The sequence below is a fragment of the Callospermophilus lateralis genome, chromosome 4 (assembly GCF_048772815.1).
Source record: "Callospermophilus lateralis isolate mCalLat2 chromosome 4, mCalLat2.hap1, whole genome shotgun sequence".
Taxonomy (NCBI): Eukaryota; Metazoa; Chordata; class Mammalia; order Rodentia; family Sciuridae; genus Callospermophilus; species Callospermophilus lateralis.
In genome coordinates, this window is record NC_135308.1 from 60,402,198 (window position 1) to 60,424,746 (window position 22,549).

General features: G+C 36.8%; 1 protein-coding gene across 3 annotated transcripts in view; it reads right to left on the minus strand.

The window, feature by feature from the left end:
* Positions 1 to 22,549, minus strand: part of Rbpms (RNA binding protein, mRNA processing factor) — a 170,229-nt gene that overhangs the window by 57,797 nt on the left and 89,883 nt on the right. For all 3 annotated transcript variants that reach the window (XM_076853907.1, XM_076853906.1, XM_076853905.1), the window contains one exon: positions 8,730 to 8,880. In XM_076853907.1, coding sequence (XP_076710022.1) covers positions 8,730 to 8,880 — 151 coding nt within the window. The remainder of the gene's footprint in view (positions 1 to 8,729; positions 8,881 to 22,549) is intronic.

A 22,549-nucleotide genomic window follows, 5' to 3' on the forward strand; every position in this document is an offset into this window, starting at 1 on the left:
TAATGAATAATTTGAGTTTACAAAACACAAGTGAAGAGTTATTACAAAAAGTCTATGATTTCTAAGGAGATTTGAGTTTAGGAGTTCTTAAGGTATCTGTTTATAGCAAATTTATGATTTGATATAGAAACACATTCAAGGGCTGGCATTGTGGTTCAGTGGTAGAGCGTTCACCTAGCATGTGCAAGGCCCTGGGCTCGATCCTCAGCACCACACAAAAATAAAATAATAGTATTGTATCCAACTACAACTAGAAATAAATATTAAAAAAGCAACATATTCAAAGCAAAATATTAACAGTCACTGCTAATCAAAGACAGGCTATCTATTAAATTATAAAATAAATTAGCTAATATACACTGTGCTGCAAACATTTACCTCTCACATAAAACAAGCTACATCTAACCATTTAATTGCTTAATTATTACCCAAATTACCAAATAATTGCTTAATATTAAGATTATTAAGTTAAAAAATTATATATCTTAAGCAAAAGCTAGGAATGCATGCATCTTTGAAGACAGAGAGAGAGGGAGGTGAGCTGTAAACACTGATGCGTGATGTAGTTGGGTCCCGAATATTACCGGAAGGCCCTTGTATTTAAATATTAAGTGCTTGTTCTCCAGGATGGCACTATAGGGAGGTAGTAGAAGCTTAAAGAGGTGGGGCCTACTGAGAGATCTTTAGGTCACTGGAGGTACGCCCTTGAAGGGAACTGTGGGAGCCTTGCTCCCTCCTCTTTCTTTTTTTGCTTCCTGTCAATAAAGTTAAGTAGTTTTGCTATGTGGCACTCAACCACAGCAATGGGGCAAAATGATCATAGGCTAAAACCTCCATAAATGTTGATTCAAATATAAAACTTCTCTTTATAAGTTCATTATCTCAGGTATTTCATTTAAGAAAATGGATGAAATAATGATTTCTGTCCTTATCTCCCATCTTTCCAAAACATCAGGGTGTAGCAGGTGGGTCCCAGGCGATTTCAAGTTATATTAGGAAATTTTAGGGGAGGTCCTTTCTTAATTATACCAACACTCAATTTTTGGTGTTCAGCTCCTATTCCCATCTTGCCAATGCAGCTTCCTAAAGCTTAAGGAGGGAATGTTCGTTAAATACTGACACTCAACAATAAGTGCTCAACAATCTTGCTCAATAATATCCTTTCTCTTCTTACCACTTAATTAAAAAAAAAAAACAACAAAAAAAAAACACCTCAGCTTGGCATCTAAGGTCTTTACTCTGCCTCCCCCATTTTCACATAATAAACCCTTAAAATAATCGCTCTGGGAATAGTTTTGGAGAGAAAGGTGTTCACAACATAAGGAAATTATTCAAGTACAGTATGCTCTAATAAATGAAACAAAAACAACCTGCTAAAGTCTGTATTTTATATACATGTGTATAAATGTAGGGAAACATAGACTGAAACATCTATAACACAATATTAACAGTGGTTATTTCTGGAAGGAAGGAAGATCTACAATTGTAACTCTTTAAATTTCTTTTATGGTGTCCTTTTATAAGAATAAAGTAAACCAGGCAGGATTGTCTTACAAAGCAAAATGAATATAAATTGAAGTGTAAGAATAGGGTTTATGAAAAAAGGCAATTTGGCCTGTATTTCCCCTCCCCACAATATTTTATTGGTGCATTTATAATTATACATAATGGCAGAATTTGTTGTTACATATATGTACATACAAACAATATAACAAAATCTGATCAGTACAGTTCCCTAGTATTTCATCTTTCCCTCTTCTCCCTCCCTCTGGTCCTTTTCTCTACTCTACTAGTCTCCCTTTGATCTTCATAGGAACCCCCATACACACCCTTTTCTTTTCTTTCTTTTTTTTTTTTTTTTTTTTTGGAGGAGGTGGTACTGAGGATTGAACTCAGGGGCACTTGGCCACATCCCCAGCCCTATGTTGTATTTTAGAGACAGGGTCTCACTGAGTTGTTCAGCGTCTTGCTTTTGCTGGCGCTGGCTTTGAACTTGTGATCCTTCTGCCTCAGCCTCCTGAGCTGCTGAGATTATAGGTGTGTCGCCGTACCTGGAACACCTCTCTTTTCCTTTATCCTGACTAGCTTCCATATGTGAGAGAAAACATATGACCCTTAACTTTCTGAGTATGGCTTATTTTGCTAAACAAAATGTTTTCAAGTTCCATCCATTTTCCTGTAAATTACGTGATTTCATTCTTTTTTAATGGCTGAATAAACTCCACTGTGTATACAAACCACATTTTCTTTCCAGTCATCCACTAATGGCACCTCGGCGGGTTCCATGTTTGGCTATTATGAATTATGCTGCCATAAACATGAGTATGCATGTATCACTGTAGTGTGATGACTTTAATTCTTCTGGATAAATACTGAGGAGTCATATAGGTGGGTCATATGGTGGTTCCAGGCCTAGTCTTCTGAGGAACCTCCATATTGATTTAGTACAGCAGCTGTACTAATTTATAATCCCCACCAACAGTGTAGGACTGTCAACATCCTCTCACATGCTCTCCAGCATTATTATTTGTATTCTTGATGGCTGTCATTCTAACTGGAGTGACATGAAATCTTAGGGTAGTTTTGATTTGCTTTTCCCTGATTACTAAAGATGTTGAACATTCTTTCATGTTTTTGGCCTGTATCTCAAGAGGCCTGGATTATGCTCATGTGATATTTATACCTCTGTCTTTAGGAATGTTCTCTTAAAAGGGACTCAAACTCCTCATCTCCCTGAATAACAAAACTAACATCCTATTAGACATTCCCTTATATATTTCCATTAGTTGTATTTTGAACAGATTACAAAACTGGGTCTCTCAGTCCCAAATTTTATAAAAGAAACAAGTAAGGATTTAGCTAATTTGCTCAATCTCTTTGAAAAATTCCCTGCTTTTTTGGGACTTGACAGAGAGTAGTTCCTACATCCACATCATCTACTTATCCATAAATCTGTGACTACTTTGTTTGTCTCATACCATAGCTGTCTCCAGGAGTGATTCCACATGAAGTTTTAGGATCCCAAATTTTGCAATGCAGATCTGTTATTATTGCACCTTCCCATTCATGCTCATTTCCACTGCCATCTGAATGATTCAAAACACTCCGGGAGGAACTGCTGGTATGTACTCCCAATACAAAGCTAAGCATACCTTCATCTTTGCTGATGATTAGCTATTTATTGAGCTAAAATAATTAAACTGTTGAAAGTGGTTACTCTTGTTTTCTGAAGTAATCCTGAGAGAATAAAGTACACCAACACTGAATGACAATATCAAGAAGACTTTCTATTTTTCTGGACTGCTTGAAATCTTTTCCCCTTGAGATACATGCAGAACTTTTATCATCAGGGAAATTCATAAAACTATTTACATTATAAAACACACAAAAAAGGTGATTCTCAGAGTAAAAATCCTTGCTCTCATTTGTCTATGTCCCTCCCTAACTACCTTCCTTGTGTCCAGCTTTCTATCCACCATAAGGGGTTCCTCAGGCCCCACTGTTGCTGTTCTAAACAATCCCACTTTCAGAGAAGGCATGAGGTCAGACACCTTAAGTCTTTCTCATGACACATACTGTGCTCTGCTGTCATGGAAATTGCAGACACCTTGGTTCAGTTCCACGGGCACAGGAAGCTTCAGAACAAGGGCCTGAACGCCCCTTCTCCCACAGGGATGAAGTTCAGAATTCATATTTGCCAAGTGTTAGCCCTGGGATGGCACTTGCTAGATACTTTACAATCCTGAACTTTCACAGGATCATTTTAGACATGAGACAAAGTACTCAATTCAAAAAAGCCCAGGTGAGTATTGGATAAATGGAAAATTCCAAGGGTGTGGCAGGCAAACAAGGAAGTGATTATTCACCAAAAGATTATGTACTCACCAGGTATTTAAGAGAAACAATGTAACAGAGCATGCTTTGGGTTGGAAGTGGGGAGGTAAAGTGTAGGTATAAGGGAGTGTGTGAGCAGAAAGAAGAATTTAACTTGCTAAATCCTAGTCCAAACTCCAAAGAATCAGAAACCCTGGGATTGGAATATAGGAAACTGGATTATTGCAGATTTTTGGAGTCTTTTGATATTTGTGCCACAAAAACTGAATTAAAAGGGGAAAACTATTAAACACTGGCTGTTCCCTCTTTAAAGATACTACAATAGTAAGGTATACTAAGCAATCTAAACTTAAAATATTTTTTATAATTAGAGCCTGATAAAAATAACTAAGTTAAGACACCATGAATATGTATATTTAATTATTCCCCAATTATACCTCAATAACACTGGAAATTTACAAAGTTCCCTAAAGTGCACCTCCTTCTGTACTTGCTTGGAATAAGGCATTATGACCAAATAAAAATGCATAAAAATAAATCTGTGGCATATTTAAAACATTCCATGTGTATTTCTACATTCTATATGCTGAGTACAAATGTAGAAAAACAATAGGCCTCATAATGATGGGACAAAAGACACATAAACATGCATTTTGACACACACTACCACACCTATACATACTAGTGGTCATACTGATGGTCACTGAGTACTGTCCCTGTGGCCCTTTTCTAATCTCTACATACATTAATCAATCAATAACCTATAGGAAGGGTCAATTTTAATTGCCATTTAGAGCTCAGAAAATGGAGACACAGAAAGGTTAAGTAACTAGATCGTTACAAAACTTATTAAATGAGAGTCCAGATTTAAATCCAGGCTATATTGCTTGACATATTAGGTTGCTTCAGCTGCCATAACAAAATAGCAGACCTCATAGCTCATACAGTTCTGGAGGCTGGAAGCTCGAGATTGAGGTGTTGGCAGGTTTATCTCCTGGGTTTTACAGGTGCTATCTCCTGTGTCCACACATACCTGGTATCTGTTTTTCTTATAAGGACAATAGTTATACTGGATTAGGTATCTAACATTTGAACTTAATCATCTTATTTCCAAATATGGTTCATCTTGCGGTACGAGGAGTTGAGATTTCAATTTCTGAAGTTCAGAAAACAGAATTTAGCCTATAACACTTGTTGACTGTATAACCTCATCAGTTACTAAGCCTTCCTAGGCCTCAGTTTCTTCAACTGAAAAGTAGTGTTGAGAACTGAATGAGATAATTCATGTACAATGCTTGCAGAATATTTTATTCATAGTATCATTTTGTAGATGAAGAAAACAAAAATAAAAGATGGTGACTTGCCCCTTTCTCCTTTCTAAAGCAGAGTTCTTATATTACAGCATACAACCTTCCTGTACAACCCTAATGCATAATTTTACATAATTTATATTTTTTTCCATCTCTCTCTCTCTCTCTCTTTCTCTTTGGTGCTTGGGATCAAAGCCAGAAATTCACACATACCAAGTATGTGCCCTATGAGCTACTCTCCCAGCCCTTGTATCCCTTATCTGCTTTCTTATAGCTTAACTCAAATTTTATTACATATAAAAGAACAAAAGAAGGTGTTCTAGTTAGTGATCCTATTAATATAAATTTAGTTAGGAAGATATACTGCTTTCCTGGGACTATATGTGAATTCCATTCATCCTTTCTCCTAACTTGCAAGGACAATTGTCTATAGTCACACAATGATGACACTTGTTTAACTATTAGGAAGGAAAGGCAACCCAATGCTTTTTATTAAAAGGAAAAAAAAGAAAATGAGAATTGTACTTTTTATTCACCTAGTGCTAGTGCTCTACACATATTTATACTCCTACTTAATCCTGAATGCAGTCTTAAGATACTATTTTATTTAGCTCTCATAACAAGCAAGTGAACGAAACATAATTCCTTCAGAGAGTATGGGAACAGGAGCACAGCAAGATTAAAATGTTTTCCATAAAGGTCACAAGGTTGATCAATAATTTTCAGATGAGAACTCTTACTGATGTCTTCCAGTCTAAAGCCAAGGCTACCAACTGCCCTGCTGGGCTGTAAAACCTGGTTTGTTCATTCTTCATGCCTGTCATGAACAGAGTAGGTACTCAGCATACATGGCAGTCAGACTTGGAGGCAATCTAGACTAAGCTGCAGAATCTTTTTGACATTTTTATAATAAAGGGCCAAGATTTTCTGACAACTTTTGACCACTGCCAACTCCTTGGACTGCCAACTTTGTTAAGGCAGTAACCAGTTTTCTTCTCCCCCAGGGTCTAGCACACTGGGTGCTTATTTGAGAATTAGGAGTTCAAGTAAATGTTTGTTGGATAATCAGATTAAAGAACATTCTTCCTTTGGTGATGGCAATGAGTGTTTTTCAGCTACTATGTAAAAATTTTAACAAAAAAAGTCACGTATAGGGCTTGGGATGTGGCTCAAGCGGTAACGCGCTCACCTGGCATGCGCGGGGCACTGGTTTCGGTCCTCAGCACCACATAAAAATAAAATAAAGATGTTGTGTCCACCGAAAACTAAAAAATAAATACTAAAAAATTCTCTCGCTCTCTCTCTTAAAAAAAAAAAAAAAGTCAGGTATAAAAGCCCATCTCATGACCTGTAACAGAAGCCTTCAGGGTTTTTCCAATCCCAAAATTCTGACTTCAGCACAGTCTACACTTGACAGATGATGAAACTGACCACCTCGAGTACGGATTATAGGTACAATGAAATTCATTTGCTGGTCTGGATACACACCACAGCATTCTTAGTCTCTAAAATGTGCTAACAGGAAAGCACTAAATATGTATATGTGACAGGAAAAGTCAGGATTCCCAGAGGGAATGGTAAGGGTGATAAGGTCTATCTGAGTCATAGGGAAGTTGTTGCGTGTCAGGACCCCTCTGTCGTAAGAAACTATATTAAGAGAAATCATGTTAACTTATTTTCTCAAGAATACACTCGGCTATTTAAAATTTTTTCTTAAACTTCAAGTTTGCTTTGTTATGAGCAGCTGGACAAGTTTTAACTCTGCCATGGAAACTATCTGACCACTTCTGAGCTGTTCCATACAAACGAAAGGGAAGTGAGCAGAGCTAGCTGGAGTAGAGTACTCTACTCTGCTCCACGCTTTCCTGGAACTTCAAGGGTTGTGAGTGGCCAGTTTGTTTATCTCTATATGTGGTCCCATCCCTTGCTACCTATTTCTCAGGGGTGTTGTAAAAGACTGAGAAGAGTGTTTGAGGTTCAAAACAACAACAACAACAAAACATTCAGCTAAGTACTGAAAGGCCAAAGTTTAACATCACCAACATCATACTTCCTGTCTGAATTAAATCTTTTTAAGTGATACTGAGATGTGAGGAAGACAAATTTCACTAAAACAAAGACGTTTGAAAAATACTATTTTCTGATGACTTATCAAGAGAGAAGAAAGTTCAGACAGAAATAAAGAGGCACACAAATGCCTCTATTAATTCTATGAACAACCAAATAAAAATCTCAGTTTATCTACTCAGTAATAAATATTTATCAAACATATACAATATATAAAGCACTGAGCTAAATGCTTAATATTAACAATTATGTACGGAATGTCCCTTTATCCTCCTGTAATGCAACTGCATTATAAAATGAATGTTTAGATTTTCTCCTCAAATAAATAAAGGTTTCAACTTTTCCTAGAATATGAAATAATAATTTTTCCTTGATCATGACTTTCTGGTTATATAGAAAATTTTTAGAACTTATTGGGAGATAAACTACATTGGCCAGCATCAGCTTTTTCAAGGGTAAATGAGCTACAGAATAACTTTAACTTCCACCATGACCAGATTAAATCCCCCCGACACACACACACACACACACACACACACACACACACGACATGGGGTTGGGGGAGCCAGGAACCCATGTGCCCTTCAGTTTCAATAAGAATAGTTGAAGCATACTGTTAAGGAATGCAGGAAGATGATCATGATCGTGTGATTTGGCAAGAAGATCAAGAACAATGGGACAGAAATATTCCAAATAACTTGGTTAAGTAACTTGGTTTCCACAAATACCCTTCCACATTAAATTACATATGGCTTGGAAAACTTGAAAACTGTCTCATGCCTCACTTCTGCCACTTCTGAGCTTGAAAAAGAAAACTAAGACAACCTTTTTAAGGATTTCATTCAAAAGCAGAAATCACAGTCTGGACATTTAAGCTCACCAATGTGGGGTAAAAGACTTCTTTAATAATCAGCCAAAGTCCTTTACCAAATAATTTAAAACAGGAAGCCCCAAATTTCCTTAAAACTTTATTGGTATTAATTTGCAAGAATTAATTGTTCCAATATGTGAATTCTTTGTCTATATCTACTATTTCCTCTACAGTTAGGGCTAAACAGTTTTGAAAAATTGGACCACTTACTTCTTAAGTTTTGTATCTTTCAATTTTAACATCCTATTTTTCCAAAGCCACAGAATAGATATCCTTCAATAAACAAGAATAAAGTGAATGCTGAGAACCAATTCTTCTGTCCAAGGGTTCAGGGAGAAAGAGTTTATACTCCAAGGCAAATAAGGGCATGCTCACAATGATCAATATCACATTAAAGGAAATCCATAGCACATCAACAGAAAGAAGTTATGGCTCTGTTCAAGGTGAACCGTGTTTTGGGACAGCCAATCACCAACACCAATCACCAGCCAATCACCATCTGTGTTTGGTATTCAGACAGCAAGAACAGGCAATCTCTTCACAGAAATAAAAGATGAGAATCAGCTGGCACTACATTCCATGGTGTAATCTCACATGCAGCACAAGAAATAAAAGTTTTTAACAAAATGAAAAATAGATCAACTTACATGGCTCTCTGGCAATGAACTGAGGTACAGTGTTGGGCAGAGGAGTACTGGGGTTTGGAGTCCCTACTAGTTTGTTCTTGGCCATCTTCGTGTTTGCCTTAGCAAACTCTAGTCGTAGTGTTTGCGGAATTTCAGGATCAAAGCGGATGCCCTTTGGAAATAAAGAAAAGTGGAAGATGTTTTCATTTCCTTAGAGTCAAACCAGAATGGTGACAAAATAAACAACACCAGTTAAACCGTAGCCCATCAGGAAAAAAGGTCAGCAAGAGCTTTCTTTCTGTTTACATAGAACATACAAAACCTCACAACACAAATGTGTCCACAAAGGCAGGAGGATTTAGCTTATTCCACTGAAAAAGCTTTTCAACTATTCCTTTTATTCTTGGACAAAAACGTTTTGTACACCAGCAAATCACTAGTACAGTTAAAAACCTGGATAGATGACTACTAATAGGAATGAAAGATGTAATTGCAATACAATATAATGAAAATGAAACACTGGGCAACACTGGAATCTTGACACCTAGGTCCTAGGAGGCCTGGACTCTGACCATGTTTTTCATTTCATTATCTATATATGGAGAAAAAGAATCCATCTCCTAACTTAGAGCTTTACAAGGTTAATGCAAGTATTCTGCATTACTCAGAAGTAGGAATTAAGCAGTTGATATGTGTACATAACAAATCACTAGATTGCAGTTAGCTTATGAATTACACAAAGTCTGAAGGCTTGATGTGGTTGTCTTGATTCTGATAATAGTGAACTTTCTAGCTACAAGGCGGACAAAAAAGACACAATCCTCAGAGATGTCAATAATTTCAGTTACCCTTGTCCTTATTATTGCAGTTTGCCTTTTTTAAAAGGATCATATTCAATAAGACAAATAACAAACACTATCAATAACAAGAGTTAGGGCAAGGCAAGTTCTATTTTGGAGCCCTTCTATTAAAGAATGCCTTTGTTACTAAGCATAACCAAGATCCCAAAGAAAATTGTTCAATGTCATGAATTCTAGACATCAGCAATAGTGTCAAGAAGCAGATGGCACTATGTAATAGTGCCTGAATGCACACCCAAAATAGACTCACATCCAATGTTTGTCTGAGTCCTAAAAACGAGTATCCTAAGAACACAGGTTTTCCATTTAGTTTTCTAAATGTACATACATGGGCCCAATGGTCCCCAAATTTCCCTTGCTTTTTTCCCAATTAACTTGAAGAAAAACATGAGAATTTCCATAAGAAATGAGTAAGAATCTTATTCTGTAGACTAGGATGACTCTGAACTTCACAGGCTCAGTTTCAAAGATGTAAGAAGAGCTGAGGACAAGACAGTAACAGCTATAAGAGGAAATGGGGTTGGGGGAAAGAGAGGTCCTCAGGGAGTACAACAAAAGCCACAGATCCTTGACCCAGAGACATCTGGGAGTGGGTGGAATTTCTTCCCAAGTCTGATTTATTCATCCTCTGAGAAGAACCCAACTGAGGGTGGCAAAATGGGGGAGGAGGGTGGAGGATCCACTTGTGTAGACCTAACCAACAAAAGTGAAAGGCGTATCAATTTTGTAAAACATTAAGAAACTCTCTCTTTCTTTTTTTTTTTTTTCTTAGTACAGGGGATTGTACCCAAGGGTGCTAAACTACTGAGTCACATCCCCAGCCTTTTTTATATTTTTATTTAAAGATAGGGTCTTGCCAAATTGCTTAGGGTCTTATTAAATTGCTGAGGCTGGCTTTGAACTCAAGATCATCCTGCCTCAGACTTCCAAACTGCTGGGATTATGAGTGTATCACAAGAAATTTCTTTTAATTTGTCTTGGGCTTTGCTGTCTTAATTTGAGAAATTTCAATACTGTCTTTCCAAAAACATACACAAGGAAAGAAACAAACTGCTGTGCTTCAAGTGGTATTTGATTCTGCCAGCTTACAGCATTTTACCCTATCAAAGCCATTATCATAACAGAATAAATATTTCCTAATATGGAACTGAAGAGTTGTATTCTTTGCTGGGAGACAAGCATAGTCACTGGTTGTCATTTAAAGAGATGTTGTAGAAGGTCTTGCACATTCACATTGCATCCTATCAGACACCTACAGTAGGAACATGATAAGAATTTCAGGCTATTTTCCCTGGCACTGAACTCCACCAATCTTCCTGGGAAGAATCAACTTTCCTGGATCACAGCCCACATCAATGTGAGGGTTTCAGCTAAGACCCTGGGGAATAACATTACAAGAGCATCTTGGGACTTGTCTGGGATCCTCTGAGGCTTCTATCCTTAAATAATGATGCAAATTCTATGCCTCAGTTCATTCACTGGTGTTGTAGAATCAAATGAAGCTCCACACAATGTGTTTGTTTCTTATACAACCTAGGTTGGTGGCTCACGTCCTAAAGCATGCTCCACTGAGTCTCCTCACTCCCTGCCCTCTTCTTCATACCCTTCTCTTGTTTGGGTTAAAATAATATCAACATCATGTTCCAAATCGATGTTCCAGCATCTTTATTAAAAAAAAAAAAAAAAGGCTCAGAAGTTAAAATGATCTAATTTGCTTGGCAGCTTATTCAGAGGCTGGAGGCTTAGAATACAAGCCACATTCCTCCAACATCTTTAGCAGCAATACCATATTTGGTAATCAATATCCTGCTCAAAGCTAAGTTTCTATCCATAGAGATTAGCCAAGTCCAAAATATTTTAAATGTTAAAGGATAATGAAGAGGAGACAGAGTGGGGCTGGGGAAGAGAGAATATACAAGTTAAGAGGAAGAAAAAAAAGGAGAAAAATGGGGGAGAAAAGATAGAAGACAAGGAAAACTAAAAGTCTTGTGCTTTTAATTAAAGCCTAATAAGATACTTCTCTGACTACAGTGACTTCACATTAAATGCTGTCAGGGTAAGATAACTGCCAAATGAAAGGGGGAATCTTTGCCTTTCAAAATCAACTTTATTCCCTTCTACCTTATAATTTACCCAAACGTCTCATATGAAACAGAGAAACCTTCTCTTCCAAATGTAAATGGTGTTCTATTTACAAGAACCAGAAAGGACAGTTTTTAGATATAAATTATGATATTGAAGATTAACTGTTATTTAGAAGCAACCCATTCTGACTGGTTATAGGAACAGCCAAATGTCTTTTCCAACCCAGGTTCACTATTATCTATAGAGGCTGCACTCCTAATACTTCGGCATGGTGGAGGAAGTAAGGGAAGAGAGAAAGTTCATCAGGGTGCTGTCAGTCCAGGAAAGCACTCAGCACATTTTTATGTAACAGGATGCAGGGAGGAGGCCTGCATAAGCAGGGTCTGGTGAGATCACAAAGGACCTTTTATGCCAAGAGGGAGGACTTTTCGTTGCAAGCAGATCTAGATCCTTAAATGTTAGTGTATATGAGATTCAACTTGCTAAATAGAGTGCTGGGCCCTAGGCCTAAGTTTGATTCAGCAAATTTGGGATGGAACCCAAGAATCTGCATTTCTAAGAAATAGTACTACTGAGGCTGTCTGTGTAGGCAACACAGTTAAGAGTCATGGTAGTCAAAGGGTAAGACTAGCAGTAGTAGGAAAGATGGACACAATGGAGAGCTTGGAAGCAATAACAGCCCTGGGAAGGGAAGCTAGGTGGACGGCTGCACCTGTTGGTCCTTCTTTTTTGGGAAGGGCACCTAGCGCAAGGTCTGTGTACTGTGCCCTTACTTCTCTGATCATTTAAGGGACAGATGCTACCAAAAGTGATAAAACACATATTCTCTTTTGGGAATTTCAACCTTGAGCAGCCATATAGAAAGTGAAGGTCACCTCACCTCCTACTAGAGAAAATTGAGATCCTCACAGTACCTTGATGCTTGATGACAGTTTTGTTTGGCACAATAAACAGCGCTTCAATTCTGTGAGCTATCAGCTATCCCAGGTGTTTACAAATGGTTCCACCATTAAAGTGAGTTAATGGTCCTTGAGTTTCAGGGACAAATGAATCATTCATTTAGAAGGGAAAACATGATAAAGAATGAGGCAAAGTGACATGTACTTATTGGATGTCCATGGCTATATTAGATTTTTTTTAAAAAAATGATACTCAATAATGTTTTATAGTATGGACATAAAGGGGAGGAAGGGACCAGGTATGTGTGTGTTACGTGCTTGCCCATGTATACGAGAACGTGCACGCACGCACACACATACACACACACACACATACTGATGTCTAAGTCCAGAAATGTTTATAATGAGACAACCAATCTGTTAATAGTGGTGACCTTAGAAGAAGGGGGTGCAGGAACATACTTTCGTACAATTTCTCACTATTTGAAATTTTTACAAATATGTTTAATTTGTAAAGTTTTAATTTATAAAATGCAATGCAGATTATTTATTTCTTTTTTAAGAGGCAAAGAGCTGGAATTAGAAGTAGTTTATTAATGAGAGTTCAAGTGTCAGTATAGAGCCAATAATAGGCGTACTGGCACAGCACAAGCAATTGTTGGTATTTTCTGTTTACATAAAAAAAGACAACAAAAACATTATTCTGAAATAACTTTAGACTTACAGAGAAGCTACAGACATTGTATAAAGAATTTCTGTACAACATTTGCTCAGATTTCTCAAATGTTAGCATATTACCACATTTACTTTATCATTCTTCTCCACTGTGTTTTCTTCTTACACACAAACACATACCAAGAGGTTTTTTTCTCTGAACTGTTTAGGTTGCAAGCATAAGTCCTTTTACTCTATTTCAGTTTGAATTCCTAAAGGATAAGTACATTTCTGTTTTCCTGATTCAGGACCTAATCCAGAATCATGCACAGCATTAATTCGTCATATCTCTTTATTTAATCTGGAAGGTTTCTTCAGTCCTTGTTTTCCATGACCTTGATATTTTTTAAGAGTACAAGCTATTTATTTTGTAGAATGTCCCTCAATTTGGTTCTAATTTTTCTTTTTAGATTCTGGTTATGTATTTGTGGCAAGATTATCAGAGAAGCGCTTTGTGTCCGCTCAGTGCATCGTAAGGAGGCACATAATGCCATTTTTGTCCCAACTATAGTGATATGAACTTTGATCACTTGCCAAGTTTCTCTACTGTAAAGTTACTAATGTTTTCCCTTTTTAACTAATAAGTATCTTATAGAATAATATCTTCAAGTTATAAAAATGTTGTTTCTCATCAAATATACTAGTAGTTTTAACATCAATTACCGATAATTGGTCTAGTAACCACTGGACCACATCCTCAGACCTTTTTTATGTTTTATCTCGAGACAGGGTCTCACAAGTTGCCAGGGGCTTGCACACTGTTGAGGCTGGCTTTGAACTTGCAATCCTCCTACCTCAGCCTCCAAGCCTCTGAGATTACAGATGTGCATCACAGTGCCAGGCCTATCTGATTCTTACCTGAAGCAATCATTACTCTTGTGCCAATGGTGCTCTGGTAATCTCATCATTCCTTTTTTATATATCAATTTTCTACTCCAAGAAAAGCTTTTACTTCCACCCCTTTATCAATTAATTATTCATTTACATCAGTGCTAATACACCGAATTCTATCTTATTGTAGCCTCCCACCAATCAGCGGGTTCCACATCCACAGATTCAACAAACTGTAGGTTGAAAACATCTGGAGGGCAAAAAAACATAGTATATATATTAAACATACAAAGACATTTTTCTTGTCATTATTCTCTAAACAATACAGTAGAGCAACTATTTACACAGCATTTACATTACACCAGGTATTATAAGTAATCTAGAGGGCTGGGGCTATAGCTCAGTAGTGAAGTGCTTGCTTTGCAAGTGTGAGGCACTGGGTTAGATCCTCAGCACCACATAAAAATGAATAAAAGAAATTGTATCCATCTACAACTAAAAATATTTTTTAAAAGTAAAAAAAAAATGATCTAGAGATAATTTAAAGTTCACAGAGGATGTGTATAGGTCATATACAAATACTATACCATTTTCTATAAGGGACTTGAGCATTTGGGGATTTTATCTCTTACAGTTGCTAAGAACAACTTATTTATTTTGGCGTTTGAATCATCCCAGAGTTGTGAATGAACGTTATGTGTGTGCACACATGCAAACACACATGGTCTCACACTAATAGCTATTTCTCTAAATAATTTAGATACATAAAAGTTCACACTGACAGCACCAAATCCAATCTAATACCACCAGGTTAACTAGAGCCTTTTCCTTTGCATATTTATAACTCCTCTGATATTGAAAATCCTAGCTCTCATTATCTGCTACACATTAACTTATTTGCACAGTACAAGAAGATACATTAAGGCTTTCAAAACTGCTAACCAAAACCATAAGAAAAAAAAAAAAAGAATCTATTAATTACAGTTCAATATTTATTTACAGGTTTTTTTTTTTTTTTTAGCCTAAAGGCATATAGCTAGTATGTATATTCATGAATTTTGAGAACTATATGTAAAGCTCTGTGGTGGAACACTTGCCTAGCAGGCAAGAGACCTTGGATACAATCCTCAGCACTGCAAGAAAAAAGAAAAAAGAATTTTGGGGGTTTATTTCTCTACATATCCCAAATACCTCAGTGTGGTTTTGTTATTCATATGAATTATAGTTAGATCCATTCGATGTGGGGGGTGTCTCCCCCATCTATGTTGTCTGCTTTATTTCTATGCATTCATTAACAGCTGAAACTGTTTCACCATTTTAAAGTTGAGTTTTATAAATGCTGATTAGAGTAATGAACCCAGGATTTTAAAACCCCTATCCCCACTGCTGTGACTGCCTAAAATAATAAAAGTCTTGACTGAAAGCTTTCAAATCAAAGTCCTTAAAGATAATCTACTTAATTTTTAAATTTAATTTTCAATTTTAATTAAAATATGCTGAAATCTAAAAATAAAAAGAGATAACTGGAGCTAAAACTGCTATAATAAAACACTATAGTGAGAGGTAACTTCTTCACCAAAGCTGAGGGAGGAGAAATTCTCAAGTCTGAGTTAGACTTTTCTTGATGATTCTGGGTCAAGGAAACCTGCATGAAATCCCATTATGGGCAGATTCAAAATTTTAAGAACACTATTCCACTAAAACGGACCATATGCAATTGTCTCTCTACTGGAAAGTAACATGTTATCCCTACCATTCATTCCATTGTCAGTGGTCTCTGCTCTCCTCTGGGGGATACCCACAAGCCACCTGCTTTTATAGACTTGAAGATCATTTCCCATCAGAATATCCCAATTTCTTACACACTCCCTATTCTCTACTTTTTTTTCTTTTTCTTTCTAAAGGATAAAATGATAGTGAAGTGGTAGCAATATCAATCTAAGATTCAACCTAAAAATACGTTGAAGAGTTCTCTGGCTGATTCTAGTAAGTTTTTTACTGTTCCCTTCTCCATGTTCAACTCCAAAGAAAAACCCACTTTTACCTTTAAGGAATGTTGGGTTCAGAAACCTCACTCTAGCCAGATGCCCAGGATGAAGGAATAAATGTTCTTTGCTTAAGTAAAAGGGTTTTAACCAATTTATTCTTTCTCTTTTTTAAAATTTTATTTATACTTTTTAGTTATACATGAGAGTATTTTCACATATCATACATACATAGAATATAACTTCCTATTATTGTAGTTGTACTTGATGTGGAATTACACTGGTTGTGCATTCATATACAAACATAGAAAAGTTATGTCCAATTCATTCTACTGCCTTTCCCATTCTCATTCTTCCTTCCTTTCCTTCATTCCCCTTTGTCTAATCCAATGAACTTCTATTCTTCCCTTCTCTACCTTATTCTGTGTCAGCATCCATATAACAGAGAGGATATTTGGCATTTGATTTGGGGGATTGGTTTATTTCACTTAGCAGGATGGTCTCCAATTCTGTCTATTTACTGGCAAATGCCATAATTTCGTTCTTCTTTTATAACTGAGTAATGTTTCATTGTGTATATGTACCACATTTTCTTTATCCATTCATCTGTTGAAGGGTACCTAGGGTTGGTTCAATAGCTTAGCTACTGTGAATTGAAATGCTATAAACATTGATGTGGCTGTGTCACTGTAGTATGCTTACTTTTAAGTCCTTTGGATATATACCAAGGAATGGAATAACTGGGTCAAATGATAGTTCCCTTCCAAGTTTTCTGAGGAATCTCCACAACACTTTGCAGAAGAGTTGCACCAATTTGCAGTCCTACCAGCAACCTATGAGTATACCTTTTTCTCCACATCCTCACAAACATTCATTGTTTTCTTGTATTTTTTTTAAAGAGAGAGAGAGAATTTTTTAATATTTATATTTTAGTTTTCAGTGGACACAACATCTTTATTTTATTTTTATGTGGTCTGAGGATCGAACCCAGGGCCTTGCACATGCTAGGCAAGCACTCTATAGCTGAGCCACAACCCCAGCCTCTGTTACTTGTATTTTTGACAATTGCCATTCTGATTGGAGTGAGATGAAATCTCGTTGTAATCTGTCACCAGAAACTACACATACAGTACAATAAAAGTGCAATGTATGAAAATCCATTCTCATTCACAATAATTTGTTTGGTTCATTCCCAGATTTAAAAAATCTTCTAACCTTTAAGAGGTTATGCTAAAATCAATGAATTGTCCAATATATGTCCAAAACAATAGATAAGGTATCTGAGGAAAGGGGCTCAAGTCAAGTTCAAACTTGTCAAGGCCCCTCTCTGGCTTTCCCAGTCTCAGTACCTGGTTAATATCAGCCCTTCATTTGGTTTCTGGCTGTAAAATCCAGATCCTCTAAGGACTCAGTTCTGAAATGCCTCTCCAGGTTTACCTAAGTGGAGACCACACTAAATATCCAGGGCTACTTCCTAACCTGCTGATAAGACTTGGACCTCTATCAGATACTAGCTTATCTCTCTGGTAATCACTGCTGACTTATCACTTGCCAGAGTTTCCAGGTTTTATGTCTTCATTTTTCCTAGGAGGGTAGTGATTCTCATTCTGGAAGCCATAATACTGGTAGTTGGAACAGTAAAGTGATTTCCATTCAAATTATCAGGAATTACCAAGAACTGAACAAAGAGTTGAATCCACAGTGCTGATTACTGTAAGCAACGGTAACAGAAAACAGAGGCAATATAAAACAGAGGGAGGAAGAACTATCCCACTTCTGAGGAGTAAATAAAGAGAAAGTACTACTCTGTTGATGCTATGGAGGTTTTGGGGAACTTTAAATTCAAATTCACTGAGATCATGACTTTATTGGGCTTTAGTAAACTACTATTAGCTTCTCAGCAATGTCTTGCTGTCTTCCAAAATAAACTCAGTGCTCCCATACCCGTTTCTTTCCCTACAGAAGACCAGAACAAGATAATAAATAAATCAATTAAGAGAATGATTCCTATTACCTATTTTAACAAATAAAACCCAAAAGTTTTCTAGTTGTAATAACATGTGGGGAAGACATGGGCTTGACAGTCAGAAACTGTAAGTGGCGTATTTATACTATTCTATATTTATAAGATTTCTTTTGTTCAATCACAAAAATGTATTCAAATCCTTTCGATGAGTGATCCAATGCTGAGTATTTTGTTTTACATTTCTATTTAACCCATCTTATGGTGATTTAATTGAAAATTTAGTGTTCTTATTTCAAAAGTTGCTATTAGCTATCTTTACAACAGCTTTGAGATATAATTCACACACCCTAACATTCTCCCTTTAAAAAATTTTTTTTTGCAGTTATAGATGTAGAATATGCTTTTATTTTATTTTTATGGTGCTGAGGATCGAACTCAGTGCCTCACATGTGCGAGGCAAGTGCTCTACAACTGAGCTACAATCCCAGCCTACATTCACCCTTTTAAAGAGTACAATTCAATGATTTTTTTGTGTGTACTCACAGATTTATACAACCATTCACTTTAGAGCTTTTGAATCTCTTCATAGCCTCAAATAACAAATTATACTCCTTAGCATTACTCATTTCACCTGTCTCTCCACCCACAGCTTTTCTGCTTTCAATTTCTATGAATGTGCTTAGGTATTCTCAAACATTTTAACAAACAAAACTATGTGAGGAAGCTGATAAATAGGATTAAATTCTCTGATAATAAGTAATAGAAGGTGATCTACTTTAGGTAGGAAACTCACAAAATTTTAATACTGTGAATTTTGGGGACTTCTTAGCCTTGTAGTTCTCAAACACAGGTAGTACTATTAATTGCCTCCCTCCCCTACCCTTGGGGATAGGTAGAAATGCCCAAGGGTGTTTGGGAGTTGTTACATGACTGGCCATATTGACTTTCAGAGGATAGGAGGCAAGAATGGTAATGAGCACAGCAATCCCACAAAGTGTAAGAACTGCCTCACCTAAAATGCTAATAAGCCTCTTCAACACAGCTGAAGAAATTAAGATCCAGAAAAGTCAAGTAATTCACTTTAATTCCCAGGTAAGTACTGTAGAACCGTACCAGAATTCCATGTGCTGACTCTCCTGATCAGGTGTGAATCTAAGCACCCATTACAGTCCTGTGAAGTTCTTTATTTCACAAATACCACATTGTTTTCAGATAATAATCGAGGTTATTGTTCACTTTCCACTGTACTAAAACTTAGGTAGATGTGGGTTCCAACAAAGAATGAACAAGTGAGGGAGGGAAAGAATCCATCACATGTAAACTGTATTTCATACTTTTCCTAAATAAGGATATTGCTTGCAGAAACATCAGGACTGTTAATACAAGATCTGTGCTGCTGGGTCATTGCCCATTCAGAAACTATATCAGACCAATTACGCCTTGTTCTTTTTCTTAATCCAACTACTTCCAAGTGCTTGCCCCGGCTTCACCTTAGAATAATCTGATTTAATGCTCACTGTCCTCCTTACCTGATTTAGATTCATTTGAAAGTATGTGTCCCTATTAGTAAAGTAGCTTTCTTTATACTTAAAGAATATTACTCCATATCTAGTCTAGACTGTTTCTACAAGTTTATCCTTAAATTCAAGTATATGTGATTTCTCCTGATAATACTTGTAATAATATAAGGCCTCTGAGTGTTAAATAACAGAATGAGTCTGGCCATGATAGAGAAGCCAAATCTCACCCCTTATTAACTATCCTGGTTTATAATATTTCCTAGTGATTCAGCCATTTTCTTAAATGCAATGTATCCTTGGCTTTGCTTTTATTTGTGTGAACAAACTTTGTCATTCAAACTCACATTCACTTACCACTAAGCCTGACTCCTATAGTGAAATCTGTACATTAAGGATATATCTGTTCAAACAACAAAATGTGGAAAACTTCATTGTTGCCCTCTGGGTCCAGAAGGACTAGAAAAGCAACTCAGACTAACTACTTCCAGCAGAGGCAGTGAGAAAGCTATTGCTCCAGAACTACCATTACCTATAATAAAACTATAAAGGAGTAGTGAAAACTATAAGAGATACCCCAAGTTAGGGTCATGAATTTTATGGAAACTCCTTGCAAACAAGAGGTTTATAGCTTTGGGAATTAGCAGCATGGGATTTGAGGTATGATTGCCTGGACTCAAACAGCATCCCCACTGATGACCTTGGATATGTTGTTTAACCTTTCTATGTTTCAGGTTCCTCAGGTATATACTGAGACAGAAAACAGCCCACACCTTATAGGATTGATTGTAAAAATTAAATCACTTCTCCCTGTGAATGGTTAGATTAAAAAAAGTGACATCTGATAAACACTAATTCCCTGTAGCCCAGTGCTTATCAGCTATGAAGTCACTACTACTCCAAATATGAACTTCTAGGGTTTCTTTCTCCTTTTGCCTTTTTGGAGTACTTCTGTCAATTTTGAAAAAGAGAAAATGGAAGCAGGATACCTGAGCTGTCATCTAATGTGCTGCTGTGTGGTTTCATTGTCCCCATAGAAGCTAAACTGTGTCCTGCTTCTCAATTCTTTCAGTTCCCAGGGTAGGAGTAGCTCCTAGGGGCCTGATTGGTAACTTCAGAGACTGGATCCTACAAGAACTAGGCAAATGTACTTTGGAAATTTTTGGATCTTCATCTGATCTGATCATCCACCCAGTTTAATTAATTTCTTCTTCACTAAAGTACATTTATTTTTTGTTGGCTAGCCAAGCTTGCGTACATAAACATGTTCTAGGAGAAACTGCTTTGTATAGGATGACTATAAATTCATGACAGGGTCTTTGAAGAGTCTATAAACTCAATCTTTAACATGTCAACAGAATAAAAGTCAGACAGAGTTTATTTTCTACAGGGTTAAGAGGGCACTGTTGTTTGAACTTTTGCCTCTATGTTCCCAAACTATCCTGAAAAGGGTGATTGAAAGACCTAGACCCTGACAATGATAGGAAGGGGCTGTTTCTCAGCCAAGTACAGTCAGTTATCCACTAAAGCATTATTTTACAGTGAAATAGTGCTTTAGTGGACAAAATATCTTTGAACTAGATAATACTACATGGAAAGAAACATTGACAAGAGTGCAGACAGTACTCTTTTTTACTTAGAAATCCTCATGTTAACATTTTTATTCTGAGGACTTTGAAGGTAAACAGGATCAACTACTGACAAAGGAATATCTTGGAAATATTTACTTATTTATGTATGTATGTATGTATGTATGTATGTTTTCGGAGGACACAACATCTTTGTTTGTATGTGGTGCTGAGGATTGAAACCGGGCAGCATGCATGCCAGGCGAGCGGACTACCGCTTGAGCCACATCCCCAACCCTATCTTGGAAATCTTAACATAAAAATACCAAATGTGGCTGGGGCTGCTATCATTATATAGCCCTTACTGTGTCCTCAGCTTTTGCCTCATTGCTGCAACAATAAATAGACCCACAAGCAGTTGTCTTTCCCCTTTGTATGACTGCATTTTACTCCTGCTACTAACATTCAAACAAATGGCACTCCTTTTATTGTGTGTGTGGTGCTGGGGATTGAATCCATGGCCTTGTGCATGTGAGGCAAGCACTCTACCAAATAAGCTATATCCCCAGCCCACAAATGGCACTCTTAAAGTTTAAAAGAAAGTATGGGCTAGAGATCCACCTCAGTGGTAAAGTGCCTGCTTAGCATGTCCTAGATGGATCCCTAGCACCAAAAAAGGGGGAAGTAGATCCTAGGCCACAATTTTCAATTTAGTTAAATTTGCCTCTGAGAAGATCTTGCAGTTGATATGGGGAAAACCTATAAACTTTTAATGGTACAAATCTGGAAACCAGTGAAACAACTTCATTTGTTTGGGAAACCAACAAGAGGTTCTGCTCAACCAAACACTCCTAGTACTTCACCATGGTCTTAGGGGTGTCACAGCAACCATTTCAGAATAGCCTAAAGAAATATAGGGTAGAAACCATGCTCCATCAGTGTGACCACATAAATTGATTTCCAGATGATGAACTTCATCTGCATAAAGTTCAGATTATTCACTTAAATCACAGCCTTATTCTTGGTCAGTCTATATATTACCTAACCAACACTATCTAGAAAATATAGGCCTTTGGTCACATAGTATATGTAATAAAAAACCAAAAATGTTTACCATGTGACAATTCATTGCCAGTCACAACTTTAAAAACAGCTTAAATCTCTTTCCTAAGTAATGGCAAACTGACAGCATCACTTTTCATAAAAGCCATATATGTTCTCATACAGCTCATATAAAGCATATAGCCCAGAATTAAACCGGGAAGAGATGAGTTTCAAAATACTAATTTCATTTCCAATTAGTGAATGGATTAATACAGGTTCTTCAGATACAATTTTTTTGTTTTTGTTTTTAAGATAAAAAGTTTACTGGTTTCAAAGATGGTGTTAGCTCTTCGTGGAAAGGATTATACCTCC